The sequence below is a fragment of the Pithys albifrons genome, chromosome 4 (assembly GCF_047495875.1).
Source record: "Pithys albifrons albifrons isolate INPA30051 chromosome 4, PitAlb_v1, whole genome shotgun sequence".
Lineage (NCBI taxonomy): Eukaryota > Metazoa > Chordata > Aves > Passeriformes > Thamnophilidae > Pithys > Pithys albifrons.
Window position 1 is genome coordinate 19688855 of NC_092461.1, and position 18647 is coordinate 19707501.

Here is an 18647-nt window from a genome sequence, read left to right on the forward strand (position 1 = left end):
AGATCTGCAATGGCAGCGCAGGCATAAAAAACAAGACAATGCAAAATGGCATCTGAAACTGTAAATTTAATTATCTTTCAAGAAATAACTGCATCTATTCTGTAGGCAACATGCAAAAACCACACAAACTGTGGGTTTTTCACACCTCTCAGAGATTCATATACAGGAAGCATCAGGCTGTTACATTCCTCAAATGTAAAAATGCAGAAATCCTAGTGAGTTCATGAACTACCAGGAACAGCAAGCTGCAAATTTGAACAAGAGTACAGAGATTTTTATTATGTCAGGTGGAAAGTGGCAAACACAACCTGAGGAAAAGACAGAGATGTGACTCTAAGCACTGTGTACGGATGTTTTAGAACATGTAAGAGAGATCCAATAGTTGAAGGCAGGGCAATTCACAGTAGAAGGATGAAGTATGATGGCTAGAAGATGCTGCCAGAAAAAATTGTCCAGAAAATATAGAATGTTTTCCTAGCAGTGATGAAAGATACAGGAATGTTTTTCAGAAGAAGTCATGTGCTGCCCTTTGAAAACACATGAACGTACAGGAGTCTTTCATTTTGCTTCTGTGAGACCCATTACAGGTCACAACAGATGATTGCAAAGCTCCCCTCTGACCTGACTCTCTATGAATCTGAGAATTTTACAGCTCCATCCTGTGGGACCAAGGCATTTTGGCTCCAAACCAGCAACGCACTTAGGCGCGTACCGCAATGAGACCTGCCTTTCTCTGCTGGAGCAGCGCCAGCGCCACCAACCCCTTGCAGAACAGGCCCAAACGTCTTTAGCCATCTCAGCCTCTGACCACTTTGGGGTTTCTTTGTTGCAATAGCAATCAGAAGCTTACAACAGTAGGGGCTTGGAAATCTAAAACTTCCAAAGCAGTGGGATACTATTAACTCTTGCTTATCTTGCATCTGCTTTGCTGAGGTAAAAGGGGGTGAAAATGCCAGTGTAGTGTGTTTTATTACAGTTCACTTGGCAATAATTTAACTGGACTCAGGAAAGACAAATTGAGGAAAGGTACTCTAGGAAGATGAGCAAATGAAAAACAATGCCTTTCTCCAAAGACATACTTAATGTAATTACTCACTTGAAAAAAAAGGATGAAATCAATACCTCATGGCTAGAAATACATGTTTGCTCAAAGAACATAACTTGGATCATTCTCAATAGTAGCCTGGAAAGGATGTGAGGCATGAGGAAGGTTTGAACATATATATACACACACAAAAATACATATACTGATTTAGAAATAATCTTTAAAAAATTTAACAAAAATTAACTGGAATACAGGCAAAGGGTCCTGACAAAAACCTTCAGTTCAAAAAACAGGGTGGGAGATGCAATTTTCATTAATTAGAGACCAGTTTAGAAACCAAATAATACTAACCCCATCTGGCCTAACTGGATATTATTTAACTAAATCTTTAAATTAAATTATTGAATTAAATTAATTAAAAACATTTACCTTTCCTTCTTAAACTCAGCACAACACCTTTGAAGCTGTCATGTACTTTTAGGTTGTAACAGACAGCTAATTTCTGGTGGTCCAAATTTTTGCCAAGAATTTCTTCCATGTAACCGTAACATTTTCCTATCTTTTTTCTTCTCCTAGTACCGTACATAATTCAAAAGAGTATTTTGACTGTTGATACTGATATTTTTTGTTGCTGTTTTTTTCCCTTTTTAATTTCTTTTTAAAGTGAACTGATAACTGGTAGTTCATTGAGTTTGCTTGACCTATAGCAAGAAATGTTTTCCCGTGATGAAATACAATGAGATATATCACATATTTTCAAAAAAGAACAAATTATGGCCTCAGTAATTCTGAGTTAAGCATGTTTCCAATATTTTGTAGTTGATTTAAGATGATGGAAGTGAAAATAGATCTGAATTTATTTTTAAAAATGGAAAGAAAATGTGCTTTAATTAATCTCTTAATACTTGGAATAGCATATGCATGAAGGAACTCTGCTTTATCCATTTAAGTGGAAGAAGTAGAAGTACAGTGGAAATACACTCAGCCTTTTAACACCAAGTCAGACAGAAAGGCTTGAGAATGAGTGAGAAATGAACGCATTCAGATTTTGGTCTATTTCCTTTTCAACATTAGAAAAATTCTGGCTAGAAGATACTTCCAGTACTCATTCAGAACAGCTTACACATCTCCTTCATCCTTTCTACAAAGGAACTGTTGTCAAACACTGATTAGTTTACAAACCTGTCAGATTTGGTTTCTTGAGGTGGTGACAGAGTTGTCCCATAACGAGTAGTGGGTGTTGCAGGGGCACTCATTCCAGCATAGGGTCGTGGAGAGGAGTAAGAGCTGCTGCCATAGCTGTTGTATCTAAAGAAATGGGAAAAAAGTAGGAGAAAGGGAGAGAGAGAAAGAATCTGTCAGCCAGCAGGCATGCAATAGTAAGTCCTCTTGTTTACGGGGTGCTAGTGGTCCCATACTCAAGACCTTCTCAAACACTTACCTTCTGAAACTGTTTCGCTATTTCCAGCTTCCAAATATACAGCCTACCATACACTTTTAATGTCAACAATGTCATGAACACACGTGATGCAAACAGTGAGCTATTGGTAAGGAAAATAACAAGAGATTATAATGGTCCTCCCAAGTGACAACTCACAGTAGGAATACTTGAATTACTGCTCAGTTACTCAGAATTATTAGCTGCTTTGGGAGCTGATATCCAGCTATTAGAAGAGATTGAATGAATCCAAGTCAGCAGCATTCATATCCAGTGAAATCAAGGAAAACAGCAGTGTTCCTGAGACATGATATGAACATGGACATCCACGATTTACAAATGCTGGCATTTTAAATGGAAAGCAACCACATTCTTTTCAATTAAAGCTGGCAGTATTTTCTTTCCCCTCCCCCAACATAAGTAATAGCTTATGTGCCATTTCTTACAACGTCTGTAAAAAATCATCACCATGGTTAAAAAGACATGTCTCCGGAAGCACGGCTTTAGAAATTTCTATCAGCCCTTCCCTCCATTGAAAAAAAACCCCATAAACTTGCTTGACTTCAATGCAAGCTTGCTGATCAAAGAGAAATTGTTTCCAGGACTCCTGGAACGGCCACCTCCCCAGAGTCCCTTCTATCAATGTTTTCATCCTGGCTCCTGTACTGAATAGAGAAGGCAGTTGTGTTGCTTTGTTGTGCCTTTTAACCATTGTACTTAAACAGTGTGTCAAGGACAGATTCCTGATTTGGGAAAATGTTAATATTTCTGTTCACAGACAATGCCATATTCCCATATGGAAAGCATATGATGCTCTGTAGGTCAGTACTCTGCAAGGCCAAGCCATCCAAATGATAAAATTCGTTTCAGGAAATAGAGCAATATAATTTTCCTTATCATAATTCATAAGATATAATAGAACCTCCTTCACCATATCCTTTCTTTGCTGCTTCTGTATTCAGTAATTTCTCTCAGCAATTTTATTTGAAAATGCTGGTTGGTTTCTTCAGCTCTATTTAGCACACTCATCCAGCCATGCAAAATTTCAGTCAAAGTTTCAAGCTTGGTTCCTTAGGATTCAGCAGCATTGCTGTCTGCCAAGGCCCATGTTAAAACCAGAAGAGATTTCAGTAAGGTGCTTTTATAATGGAAGGGATTGTGCTTTAGAAAACACACCCTGTTGGACAACAATTCCAGGTTTATGTTTTAGAAAACACCCCACCACCAGCACTATCTATTTTTGAGACACCATACTGACTGCCCAGCAACAGGGGAATAATTCTGGGAAAAAACTCTGACATGCATGTTTCTGAGCTACAAAAGGAATTTTGCAGGAAGTAATTGTCATCTGGGCCTGCTTGCCCTATAAGAAAACTGACTAGAAAGTGGAGACAATGACCCACTGAAGGGCTGTGTAACTGGACAGTGTGGAGCTTCCCTGGTAGCACAGACCTAGCCTGGGTCTTCTCTCTGACGCAACCCAGAAAATGTTCTACCTGTGCCTGTACTCAGTGAGCGATGAGAAAACTCCATCGTCCTGATAAGAACTCAAGGGTCACTTGGTTGTTCCTGACACTAACAGAAACTTCCATTTCCATTTCGATCAAGTGAAAGGAGAAGTTCTTATCAGTAATTACATATGCTTTTCTTCTCCTTTGCCCCATGAAAAAGCTGACACAGTGCAGAACCCTTTATCACACCAAGGAATTTCAATTAGTCCAAAGATAACTCTCATGAGAGAGTTATGAAAATGAAAGGGAACACACCTCCTATGGACTCAAACCTACTACTATTAAAAAAAAATAAAATTTAGAGTGACCGGTCTGGATACAACATTCCTATGTATCAAATTTAGAGGGGCTCTGAAATGCTGGAAGAGCAACAAGGCAAAACCAGAAAAATACAGAATCACCAAATATGCCAAGTTCGAAGGAACCTACAAGAATCATCGAGTCCAACTCCTGGCCCTGCACAGGACCATTCCCAAGAGTCACACCGTGTGCCTCAGAGTATTGTCCAGGGTGGGTCTGTATCCTGTGCACAATGTTTATCTTTCTAAACTTCCTCTGGTACTGTCTATTACTTCCATTTTCCCTTCTGGTCTCATATTCCCATGAAGATGCAATGGCTTTATCTCAGGAGCCTTCACTCTCAAAACCCCCAGATATTTACCTCTTCTGTGAGCATATTACTGTCCAAATTTTGCAAGCTTTGCCTTTCTTTTCCTTCAAATAAACCCAGCAGAATCCCTCCCCCACACTACACTCTTGATCCTGTGCAGTAACTACAAGCACAAAGGATGGTCAGAGGAAAAAAAATCACTGCAGAAGTATTAAATATTGTAGGAACAGGAGGTATTAAGGAATCTACTCACTAAATTATGGTAGCAGCAATGGGAGAGCAATAAATGAGTGTGAGAAGTCTAAGGGAAAATTGCACCTAAGCAGGAAAATGTAAATTTAGAGGAATTCCAGTGTTCAAGTTTCAGGTAAGGAAAAATATGTGAACTAAGTTCCTTGTCAACAGCTACTAGGATTTACAGGCTTTTCAACAAAGTGAAAAAGCGACAAAGCACACCCAAGCTATTACAAGAGAAAGAGCAAAAATTAAAAGGATCAAAGGAATCAAAATACTTGTTCACATTCAGAAATTCAGAAGTACTGCTGTAGAGAGGAAGAAATAAATATGCATACAATATATGTGTACATTTTCTTCACCTAATTCAAAGAACAATGACAACTGGGAGAGACAGGAAAAAATTGTCAACCTCTTTTAAAGGTGTTTGTCTAACATTGGTTTTAGTGTTACTTACTGTCAATCTGTTTTACTTGAAAACAGACTGAGGCAAAGCAAATTTTTTTTTAATTTAAAATGGGTTTGGTGGGGAAATTAAAATTAAAAACTAAGAGAAATACATGAGGAACAACTGAACTGAGCAGATGTTGCGGAGATAATACTGTCTATTCTGAGTGCTCTATTATCCTTGCAGATCTCTTATTACAAACATGAGTTGAAATTGCACATGACACAGACATGCACTGTAATCTAACAACAAATTTGGGATTTGGCAGTTCAGCCTTTGAAGCCAGGATTTCACCCCTGAATTTCAAGTGCTGATCTGACTGCTCTCGGTTTTATAGCAGAAGAGCTCCATTAATTTTCATGAAATCATGTCTGCAAATTACACTGTTCTAAATGAGAGCAAAATGGTGCTCCTTTGTGTGATCTCCCAAATCACATGTTATTTATCCACTGCTCTGTAGAGGCCAGCATACTTATTAACTATAGACCTTGAAGGAGAGTAAGATGAAATGAAGGCAACAAAGGCAGCAAGAGAATATCAATCAAATTAAAATACAGGCTTAAAAGAATAAAACTAATACAGTATGTTCTGGGAATAATACAACAGATAGAGTGCACTACTTCCACTATAAAATTCTTGGAAGTGATTATTCATTATCTAAAAATTAATGTCAGCTGTATGAAATCTACCTGTTTTCCCTCATCATTTCTGGTTCCTTCTCTTTCAGAGATGCTGGAGACTCTTCAAAGTCATATGAGAAGAGATGAAAAGGAGTATGTGGTACATAAGGTAATTTCTCCACCGTTGGAGATGCCTTTGGAGTAATGGATGCTGAGGAATTTTGGGGAGAGCTCAACAATATTGTCGCAGGTGAAGATGGTGATGAAAGGACAGAAGTATGATGACAGACAGATGACTCAGGCACAGAAGAGGAGCTGATAGAAGAACTTTTTGCTCTAGAGCAGGAGAGAGACCTCTCAGCTGGAGAAATGGTACTGGAGACAACCGAAGAATCAGAACACTGTGAAAAGTTTCCCTTCACAGCCTCCTGTACATCTTGAACTTCACTGCAGGAGGAAAAAATCATGAGAAAGGGAAAAAAAGGAGAAAAATGTGAAGAGAGATCAATAGAGGGAAAAAATTAAGTAAAGGAAGAGTTAGACAATCAAAAACTTTCTAAATTTAGACAATTATCACCTCTTTTTAAATGAAGTAAGATAACTCACTTCTTTGTATCCCAGTGGAATTCTTCTTGGGCTTGGAAGTATTGGAGAAAGGAAGCAACTGAGTTTAAAGGAAAGGAGGGTATTTAACCTACAGGCTTCAGAACTAATTTTTGTGAATCTTTTCACAAGTATTTTCTGAAACAATTTTCATGCATTTCAATTTACGTTGTAAGCGTTGTCAGAGCAGTATAAGCAGACTCAACACACTGGATAGTTTGATATCAGAAAAAAAAATTCTTTACAGAGAGAGTAATTAAGCATTGGAATGGCCTGCCCAGAGAGGTGGTGGATTCACCATCTCTGGATGTTTTTAAACTGAGATTGGACATGGCACTGAGTGCCATGATCTGGTAAACGGACTGGAGTTGGACCAAGGGTTGGACTTGATGATCTCAGAGGTCTTTTCCAACCCAATCGATTCCATGATTCTATGATAACATGGTCCACAGGGTAAAGATGCTTCAAGATACAGTCTGTGTGACTGCTTCTTGAAGCATCTTCAGGTATCTGAGTATCATCCTCCCTGGGAATATGATCTTTTTACTAGAAATGTTCATCCATCAAAGAGGAAAATAAAAAATACTCAATCAGAACTGTTCTGTCAAAATTCAAGTTCAGAATGATTTTGAAAGCAATGTCTTACCAAATTATTTGTCTAAGTGTGAAAGCACCAATTTCTGATTTCTCTGAGTGTCAGCAACCCATGCTGGTGTTCTATAGAGCCTTGCAGAATTGCAGCAAGGGGAAAAAGAAAACACATCTGCTTTGCTCCACTAAGGCAGATGTTGGTGAGTGACTGAAGGCACAAGGCAGGTGAAAAGCCATGGGATCTGTACTCCAGGATATCTGTTTTCACTAGTAACTCCAGCATAAACACTGTGCATGTGCTTTGGGCTGGATCACTTGGCAACCAGCTGAATTCATTCTACTGAGACCACCTCTGTGATCCACTGACAGGTATGGTCCTTACCTGGGGACTGTGGGCTTGGCACAGCATATGCAACAAAAACACAATACATGTAATCTGTGTTGTGATATTATGAAGTTAATCATCAGGTATACACCAGGTAATTGTTCTCACAACAGAAGCACAGCGGGCAGTCTGGAAACCTTCACCTGTTACACCTGCTGTGCTTGACAGCAGACACTGAAACCAGGCTAGTCCTACCCACCCCGACAGCACCTAAAAAGAATGGCCAGGGTACAGATCATTTTTGTTTTGCTACAGTGACAGTGAAAGGAGGTATTTAGAAAAGTCATGGGAAAATTACCCAGTTATCTCAAAGTAATTATTATTTTTAAATACCAATATAACATATTATGCTCTCTACTCACTTTTTTTTTAAACAATATTTTGTATATTCACGTGATTTACTAATAACTTGTGTCTTTACTTTGACTTTTAACAATCAGATTTGAAGAAATTATCACTTAATTTTGAAATTTCAGGCAGCCATTGGCAAGAATTGCAGACGGGAAGATATTAATAACAACAGTACAGTATTTTCTTTGGAATTCGCACATTAAACAGTTTCCTTTCTTCCTTCCATGCTGTACAGCGTCTGCATGAATGTGGTTTATTTAAAAAAAAAATACCCAATCTCATTTGCTGACTTGCAAAGCCAAATAATTTAACCTAAATCAAATGGCTGTCTGGAGCAAAGAATGTATTTTCTTGCTTCCAATTTATTAGGATCAAGTTGCCAAATGCCAAATACATATATATCTCAGAACTAAGTGGAAACTTTTACATAAGAATATTGATAGGTGGTTTGCTTATATCTATATATACACAGGTGGGCAAGTATTTATTAAATTATATATATGTATACATATACATCAACATCAGTTTTGTCTCATAGTAGTTCTTTGCTATTAAAACATGAATAAAATTGATGGAAATCATAGGCAGCATTCAAAAAATGTCAATCTACTGCATAGCAATGAATATTCCTAGTAAGGTGATATAATTAAAGTATGGATGAAAACCTCAGAAACCAAGCAACATCCCCAGTAAAGCATTGCAATGTTTCACCACAGCCCTAACTAAAAATATAAACCTAAGCTATGCTTAGAAGTTATCCTTTCAACTAAACCCTTTAAGATTTGTGAGCACTACATAAGGGGACAGTGCACTGAACCTACATAATTAAACATGTTTCCATTATTACCACTGCCCCCCACTCCCCCCCCCCCCAAAGTTTTTAATTGCAAAAACATTCCCCTGGGGAGTGGTTTTAACAATTAATTTAGGAATTTGAGTGAAAAAATAGATGCTACTGCACACTGTGCTGGTGAGTTCATGCCAGAGCCTGAAGAAAAGGTGGAGGGACAATGCTTAATCCTGGTACCTGGCTTTGACCTGCCTATTGGCCTCTTCCTCCCCCTCATCCTCAGTATTGGGCTCTGTGACTGGCTGTTCTTCTTCCTCCTCTTCATACTCGTCCTCTCTGAGGTCAGACCAAGGAAAGAGGCATGCAGTGGTAGAGAGAAGGTGGAAGAGAAGACAACGTGAGTCCCCAGAAAAAGAAATGCAATGAAGTTAGAAATGGAAGGAAAACAGTGAGGAGTAGGGAGTTTTGGCCCCTCTGCGTTAGACAAATGGCAACCTAAAACTTCCAAGTATGTGTTGGTGCAAGGGTAGCTACCAATATAAAAATGTTATCCTCTCCCCTATTTACATTTTTTACTATTAATGTTTAAGTTTCAAAGATGTTTTTTCTCCAGCTTAGCTTTCCATTTGCTGCTGCTCTACCTGCAGAGGCATTAATGGAAAACATTCATGACAATACCAATGTACAACTCATTAGTCATTAAGTTGTCCTTTTTGGCTTCAAGGACAGTACACTCCGTCCTGTTATGGGACAGCTGGCACTGGACACCACACTTTCTAAATTAACACAAATAAAACATTCCTGTGAAGCAACTAGTAGCTCAACTGGAAAACAGAAAAGGGTGAACCATTGAGTTAGAAATAACAGAGAGACCAAATCAGCTCAGGACTATTTGCAAATAGCAATATTTAAGTTATCAGATGTCAGTGCATGAATTATTTCAGTAGAGTCATTAGTATGGTCAAAGCAGGCTTCGGTTCAGTAGTAATTCTGGCAGAAGAGAATTTTAAGTCATGCATAAAGCCTCCATAACCTACGAATCACATAAGTGAAAAAAGAAAACTATATTAAATGTAATAAAAAAGGCTATGTTATCTGTCTCCTCTCCTTCCCATTTATGTTTTTTGCTCCCCAAACGAATAGACTCATGGAAAATTTAGAAAATATTCTCTCTTTGGGCTTCTTTTGCATCTGCAGTTGATGCAGTTCTCCATTTGATTTAATAACAACCATTACGTTACGCTCTGTGGAAAAAAGAAAACATACAAACACTAATAAAGGTTGTAAGACACTCATATTCCTTGCATTTTCCTGAGAGCTTTTCTTTCCTCTAATTCTGAAGGGATGTTCTCTGGATTTTTTTTCATTTAGAATTAGTTTCCATATTATAAGAACAATGAATATTTACAATGTGAGATCATAAACTCCTTGAGTGCAATGCAAAGGGTCAGTGCAAAATTTGTTGCATTTATATAGAGTTAGTTACAGAATAATCAGGAAAATGGCAGCACCTGGAACCTATGCATTATCTGGCAAGCATCTATAAAGTAAATGCTTTCAACCATTCCTCAGGTGCCATAGTGACATAACCATCTCAGTTGTCATCTCTTCATCTCCCTGTCCTCTCCACAAACATATACCTCCCTCACAGAGGTACCTCTCAACTCCCACACATACACATTGGTATACAGAAAAAATGAAAGAGCTGACCAGGGAACATTCTGATAATTCCCTCTCCTTACTAGCAAGTAGCTCAAGACTAGCTTTGCTATCTCCTATGAGGGGAAACATCTGCATCTGCAAGTCCTACAGCAATCACATTTGGGGAATAATGCTTGAAGCTCTGTGGGATCATGGTTCTCTGATAAGAGCACAAAAGACCCTACAATGCTGGCAGAACAGCTGTCGTTTATACAAACAAGAGTGGCCACATTATTCCTGTGTTTTAAGCTCCCACCAGACTTATGATGTCAAAGTTTCCCCTCTTCTCAATTGTCTCAAAATGCCCAAAATCATAAGTGAAATAATCATCTGATACAGATCTCATAAATTTGAGGGCATGGCAATAAGATGGGAATTTATACAGTATGGATTGAACCAGGAACCACTGAGTTATAATCGAATTTAACAGAAAGAAGCCGACAAGAAATTTCAGAGATTCCAGAGATCTTATTCTTCTGTCAGGCCAATGACTCCTCAAGTCTCTTTGACTTCTACATCAAAAGCTTAGAAGCAGCTTTGGTTGTAAAGCTCTTTTCCTTTGCTAATATTAACTGTAGAGGGACAGCAAGAACATGGCAATTGGTTGGAAAAGCTGGAGGAAGGAGCTGGCTCTGTGTGAGTTAGCTGCATAGATGACTCGTGTGCACAGAGGCAGGCATGCTCCCCAACGCAGGGGAAACAGTTTGCTCAAAAGGAACTTGCACAATGGAAGTAAGTGTGTGCTTAGGAGAGATACTCAACACTTGGAAAGTCCTCTTTGAGCAGCTAAACTCATGGTTTCAAACTCCTCAACTAAGCCCAGAAAGGGGATTGGACACAGATAGAGGAGAGGGGCAAATTCACAGGCAGGAATAACGTGTGCTCTTCTTTTATCCAAAGCAAAAGTCGTTTCTCAGCCTTGTTAGAGAACAGATATTTTTTTCATAAAAACAGGTAGTACCTGCTAGCTAAATCTTTCCTAAAAGGTAGAGAGGAAAATTTTCATGTGAATATTTATGATAACAGGAAAACAGCTACAGACAGATGGCATTTAACTACAGTCAGATGCTAAAGCATACAGATTTATGATCTCATCTGGACTGATCAGGGTTATGTGTTAATTTTTGTGTGCAATGGAGAAGGAATGATGTAGAAAGGTCACTGCCCCTCCAATGTATACGTGCAAATTAGGTGTCAATGCAATAGTAGAATTAAATTAGTGAAAAGGATTCGTCGGGAGGTTTCCAATTAAACAAGGCTTAAGAAGCCAGCATGTTTTTCAGTAGCACAGAGGAATCCATCCATCCTGTTTAACAAAAGGCAAATATTTATCCTGTGGCAGGGAGGAAGGGCTGCAGCTAATGCTGAAGGACCAGATATTCAGCTAACCTTAAGGCTATTCCTGGGTTACTTCAGTTACATGATAAAAGTATCAAATTTGAAGTATTTAAACAAAAGCTTTATAGCAGTGAAAACAAATTTCAAAACAATCATTGTGTTTATTTTCATCTTTAAAATGGATTACTGCTACAGGCTAACACCTCCACTAAACAAATAAACAAAACCCCAAGGCCCTACAAATCTTTATAAAACGTATCATCAGTCATGGCAACTAAAAAACATCTTCTAGGGCACAGGTTTTGCTCAGTTGTTTCAACTAAAATTTCTCATGAAAGTATTTATAACCCCTTAAAATAACGTGCATGTTAAAAAAGACCATGGAAGTGCAGTTTATGGAGAGAGAACCACTAGGGTAGCAAAACCGAATCTAGAGAAAGGATTTAGAACTAAAGGATTAACTTTTCTCCTTTTTGAAATAAATTTAAAAAAATTAAAAACTGCCAATCAGACTTGTCCTGGTGAAATTAAATAGCTACTCAATGCTGAAGAGAGAAAAACACAAACAAACAGACTGATGAAAGGAAATGATAATGAAGGGACTCCTGTACAAGCTTAGGTGACGGCAGGGGCAAAGCCCGTAGGACGCCAGGCATGGCACCTCATGCACACCTAGACTAGTCACAGTTGGATCATTTTAAAACTAAGGCACCACTCTGAAGACAATGACTCTTACTCCACAAGAACTCAAAGCACAAAAAAATGCTCTCTGTCCCAGCGGACCCTGGAGCTGAACAGTGTGCACAAGGTTGCATGCCTCTCTCCTCTCCAGCCTCTCCCAATCTCTTTCTTCTGCAAAGTTTCAGTGAGGGCAGCTTGAACAAATTTAGGATTTCTTTATTCCAGCTTGTAGCCCACAAACACAAGTTTCTCACTGCCTCCTCTCCAAAATAATCCCAAAGGTAGATGTATTAGAAAAATCAAAAGCCTTGAAGGAGCAAGAAAAATCCAACAAAACAAAACAAGGAAACAACCTCCCCTCCCAAAACAAAACAAATAAGCCCTGCCAACAAATAAGCATGAGCAGAGAAACATATTCTGCTCTGCTTAGTATCAAAGGAAATTTTGAAAGTATAAGATATGTTTTAAATCATCTTAATTTGGGAAGAATTTGACTACTAATGTTTAAAAGCAGAACAATAGAAGAAAGGGTCTTCCCATAATTAGGTTACCAATGATCTGTCTGCACATACAAAGCACAGAGAAGTTAACTCATGAGATAACAGCACATTAAAATATCTTCCTTGTAGTATATGATTCCACTTTGTATAAGGCTCATTTAACCTTTCAAAAGCCTTAGTAAATATTTCCTTTGTAATTTTGCGGCTTATTGGACAAGGCTTCAATGTAGTTCTGAGCCTTTTGCAAACATCAACAGATTTATACAGAAATTTCCAAGAAACATGAACACTCAACTTCATTGAAAAAAGAAGTCTTGGCATTATCAAGTGACTCAGAGAAGAAAGAACTGGGGAACTGTAAAGGTATTGGTTAGGTTAGTATTCCCACGCTCTCTGAAAGTCACCTTATGTGCCATTAAATACTGATGAGAAATTTTCTCTCCCTTTCTTTTTGTAATTGAGTCAAGTACTTTTCAGTTTCACTTCTTTAAATTACTTCCATTTAAACTTTCACTGCCATTGATACTCCATCCCTTGAAGTGTTCAAGGACATGTTGGATAGGGCACTGAGCAACCTCATCTGGTGAGGGGTGTCCCTGTCCATGGCAGGGGCTTGGAAGTAGATGATCCAACCCAAACCATTCTGTGATTCTATGGTCAGGATTACAGACTATATTCAGTGAAATAGGATCACCATTACACATTCTACAATATTATTCTAAATTAAATACTACAGTTGAACACACAAATTTTCCTTTCAAGATTGTTTCCCACTCTCCCTTCTTCAAACCTCTGAGCTGTTTTATCTCTTACCACTTTGCAAGCTGCATCCCCGAAGCCCTCATAGGTGAACAAAGAGAAAATGAAAAAAGTTCCATCAAGGAAAGATCTTTACAAGTCACAGTGGATGCAATTTTATTTTCTCTTGCCATTACTTGGCATTGTCCTCAATTTATAAGTGAAATTCCACTTTCATAGGTTAGATGGCACAATTCATAGCCAAATTCCTAAGTCCTTGTAAAAAACCCAAATGCTTTAGTACACTGCTGCTGCTTCTTCCTTTCTTCTATCCTAGGTGCCAAAACAGATTCAACCAGTCTTTCACGTGAAAGTTGAAAGTGGTAATAATTGCATCATTTATTACTCTATGTAATTAAAATAAAATTAAAGAAACATCCTATTAACCCCACTGCTCATTTCCACTCCACTCCACTGCCACATGTGACAGACCATTGCAACAATGCGAAGATGAAAATACATAAAATTATATGTATAACTACATACTTACAAAGCCTCAAAATCTGACCTTTGCACACAGGAGGACTAAGATTCATAATTAAAAAAGTCAAAAGGAACATTATCCTGGTATTTCTGCTCTAAATAAAGCAAACAGTTCACACAAAAAGTTGAGGAACTGATACATGATGTGAGGCACATGCACACTATGCCTTCATATGATGCTGTTTCTTAGGTTACTGTTACTTTCTGATCCCTAAATATGATCAGCAACAGCTTTTCACACCTAAATAATACCTAGGTAACTCCACCACACTTGTTATATAGGACACATCAAAGCAGAGTATTGCTTAAGATACTGTCATGACTTTGCAAAGATGTCAAGAGTCACAACACTCTGATCACTGAACAGCATTGCTGTTTTTTCATTTCTATGAGCAGAGAGATAAACATAGACGTAGCTGCACTTTTGGAGCAATAAATACTGAAATATATACAGAAGGAGAGGAGAAGTGGTGTTTTCAGAGCTTGGAACTGCATATTGGTTAACACTTGAAGGTCACTGTTATTGACCCTTACTTCAAAGGGCAATGGCAACTTGCCAAACTGCTGTCTTTTTTTCCTCCCATTACATCCTATGTGTAAAACAAATTTTGTGGCCTCAGAGAATCATGTTTACAAACATGGGAACTCTCTAAGGCATTTACACTTCAGTGCATAAGACAGTACCATGCAGATCCAGAGACACACGCTCACATCCTGGCTTGGCATTGCATTCCTCAGGTAGTTCAACAAAGCTAAACACACGGTGGAAAAAAAAGTAAAATAATTAGGCCAAGTCAATGCTGTGATTTCATTTGACATGTACCTATAATCTCATTTATGCTTCAGTGTTTTCTTCAATCATCTTGAAGTTCAAACAGGAAAATCTACCATTACCTTTACAGTAAGGCACAGTGCTGTCAACTGGACTCTGAATTTATGCCAAGTATAAAACATTGCCCTTCAGCAAGACCCACAGTCAGCTAAGAGTGTCCCTACCAGAAAACCTGATATATCTACAGAGACATTTTAATTCAGATAAAAAGTGCTTGGTATCAACCTGAAACAGTAATGGATCTGTACTTGTTACTCATCAAGCCGTAACTTTTATATTTTTGTGTTATTATTACTTATGCATAAGTGGGTCAATCCCTATCTATACATCAATTAAGTTCTTTTATATAGGCTGGTTTCAAAAGAATTTTTTCTTAACCTATTTCATGTCTCTTTCTCTGGTGCATTCTTTAAAAGAGCTTCCAAGATATTCTTACAAAGAATAAGATTACAAATGTCACACTTTTATTCTCTCCTTTCAAGTCTGCTTGACTTCATGCTTCAAATAGCCCTAACTGCACACAAAAAACAAACATATCTGTTGCCGACCACTTAACTCCGGTGGGTCCAGGGGAACCACGTGACACCTCCCTCAGAGGTAAACAACAACAAGCCCTCACCTCACCCGGAAGAAGGCTCGGACTTTATCTTAAAAGTACATGTTCCTAACCTTAGCCTATTGGAGTCAGATGTGCTATGCCTGGGGCGTGGTTATCTAAGGTTATAAATGTTGTCTAATTTGAATAAAGTTGGGATTTGCCTGAACACCACATTGGTGTGTTGTGATCTCCATTGGACCAGCTCGCAATACATATCCTCCCTACTCCAAACCTAAAATAGGAGATCAGTTTTTGTATGTTATTCCTGTCAAAGACTCATAAAGGTCTGATGCTATGAACAGATGCTACCTTACCAAGCCATTTAATTTCCCAGATAAATCTTCCCAAACCCACTTATTTTTTATATTCTGTTTCCATTTTCACCCATACCAACCAAACAGTGAAAAAAAATCTATTATCTCTCCCATAACAGATCATATGCCATTCTAGGTTAAGGCACACCCAAATGCTAGGTAGCTTAGCTCATTTGATTCTTAGCACATCCACAGATACGTGACTGTGTGTTTATCCTGGAGATGTTTTCTTCATCTAGTTTCATGCTTCAGTTGCTTTAAATATCCAAAACTAGGACCCAGAGATAAACATCAAGGGAAAAAACACCCCAACATGTGTTTTATTCTATTACAGCAATAAAAATGAAATTAACTTCTCTCTCTGGGCCTTCAATAATCTATACCACAGCCTGAGTCTTCCATTAAATGCTGATGTTGAGTCTCCTCACTTTGCTGTTTCATACCTATTGTACCAGTCATCATATTTGACACAGGCAGCAACTCTAAGAGATGTGGAATGTAGGAATCCTACATAAAATAAAATAAATCCCACCCACCACTGTAACCAGCACTTTGATCTATAGCCACAAATATTTCTAAAATCAAAACATTTCCTATAGTAGTGTGGAAAGTCACCAGAACTTGAAACATCATCACAAAACCTAGAATTTTGCCATAGTATATGTTAGAAAAACCAAGGATTAGTTATGGTTTAGGACGTCTGAAAACAAGGAAAATCATAATAATAAAAAAAGAAGTCTCAGCTGTATTTTGGACAAACTAACCCTACAGTCCTGGCTCTACATGAAGCAATTTGAACAGGGCCTAATAGTCAAACAAAGGTCTGTGTTGTTGGTTAGAAACTCGATAGGAATCTGAAGCTAAGCACAAAAAATGCTTAGCATCAGAGGCTCAGCTGTATTCATTGTTTTCTGGTGAAACCAAAATAGCGTGACAATCTCTGCCTGCATCTATGCAATCCTCAAACACCAGAAACACGTATTTTCTAACAAACAGATTCTTAGGACTTTTCCATACAGCTTCCTTTACTTAGACAACAATTTACCAGCTTTTTTTCTAGGACCATAAAGGGTGTGAAAGCCCTTGAGCCCAGCGTGCACCCTGCAATGGAGCTGTGTCCAGCTAGCCTAGAAATGTGTGGGAAACTTTGGAATTCCCTGTGTTACTCTTTGTTCAGAGGAAGAGCCCTAACAGCCTTTCAGGCAGGACCCTAATGAATAAAGTTCATAGATACGTAATCCCCTGTTTGCTCATCTGCTGTTTTTATCTTATCAATACAGCTCTCCTGAGGGCCAAGTTTCTTCAGATCAAAAAATCTGAAAGCCTCAGGTGAACCTGAACTATTGGTCTTCCTCATATTTTTTAGCCCCATGGCCTATAAAAGACAGCTTGCTAAAGCCAGCTTTGGTCACTGATTTAGGACCCAGGCTCCACTCCGATGAGTTCTTATGATGGCAGTCAGTTCTTTCACTTGTTAGGTGTCAAAAACAGGAATACTGACAAGAAAATCCTAACCACAGCCAGTTTATTTCTAGATAAATACATGTAGCATTACACAACCAATCTTAGTAATTCTTTGGTGATTTTTGATGATATTAAATAAAACAAAGATATGAAAAATAAGAAATCAGAGTCTAGTAAAGTGAGGTAAATACCTAATCCTAGCTACTCACAACTTCATAAACCTCAGTCTTTGTAACTAATTCCATAAAGCTTTGATGGAGCCATTGACTCAAATGTTGGTAAGAGATGTCAGTGTCAATGTCATAGAAGCTCCCTTGAGTATGTTTGCTAAGTCTGGATGACACAGCTCTGATGGGACACCCAGGGAGAGAGAAGCATATGGTCTCTGTGCAGGACTGAAGAAAGGCAAATGCATAGAAAAATGTGAAACACATAAATCTGAAAAACTGGGAGAAGCCCTTGCTCTTGTTTGTAAATATAGGAATCCTCAAACCAGCACTGAGAAATTTTGAACTATCTGCCTTCTACTCCCTCAAAGCTGACAGGACAAGACTGAAAGACAGACAGAAAGAAATTTGCCTTTTAATGCTTATATAGCCAGAAATCACTGCATATAGTAACAACATAAATCTAGTGCAAGGTCCTGAGTTCGAGTCTCAGTAGGGACCATCCCCTTGCAGTTCAATGCCTCCCTGCCATCCGATCCCATCAGATCTCGGATGCTCAGCAGGGTCAGTCTCAGTTAGTACCGGGTGCTGTGACAGTCCTGAGGGCTTCACTGTCACTGTCCAAGCTCGCTCAGCTGTGGCAAATGGACCTCAGGACTTAAATGGTGGGGCCAGTTCTGCACACGCTGTGCCTCATCTAAAAAATCCACTGCACAGGCTGGAAGGGCTCACCCACGTGGGGAGAGCCCTTCCCAAATCTTCATTCATGAAGTCTGGCCATACACAAATCTAGTGCAAATTGCATGCCACTCTTTATTTTTTTTCCCTGATTCTATCCATTATGTGGTTGGAAAAAGCTAGCTTTACTTTAAAGAGAAAAATACCCCAAAACAACACAATCCATGGAAGTATGTGTTTATAAGTCTACTGCTTCAGAAACAGCATGCTAGACCACATATTGAGAACACTCGATTTGGACCAGGGCAGAAGACCTTAGGAGGTACCCCAGAAAAGAGTGTTTAAAGCAATGTTTTAACAGGATTGAAGGTCTTCACAGGCTTGTTGGTGCTCTACCCCATCATGGCAAAAGAAAGAAGTTTTAGCAAAGCAAACCTGATGGTGGTTGAGGCAGGCATCCTATAGTA

At 38.6% G+C, this 18647-nt stretch overlaps 1 protein-coding gene across 6 annotated transcripts in view; it reads right to left on the reverse strand.

The window, feature by feature from the left end:
* The window catches only part of FHOD3 (formin homology 2 domain containing 3), a 390828-nt gene that overhangs the window by 93220 nt on the left and 278961 nt on the right, over positions 1-18647 (reverse strand). For 4 of the 6 annotated variants that reach the window (XM_071553603.1, XM_071553605.1, XM_071553602.1 and 1 more), the window contains exon 11: positions 2228-2353. In XM_071553603.1, coding sequence (XP_071409704.1) covers positions 2228-2353 — 126 coding nt within the window. Of the gene's footprint in view, positions 1-2227; positions 2354-5975; positions 6354-8863; positions 8963-18647 lie in introns of all 6 variants that reach the window. The other 2 variants (XM_071553607.1, XM_071553608.1) reach the window with 2 other exon arrangements.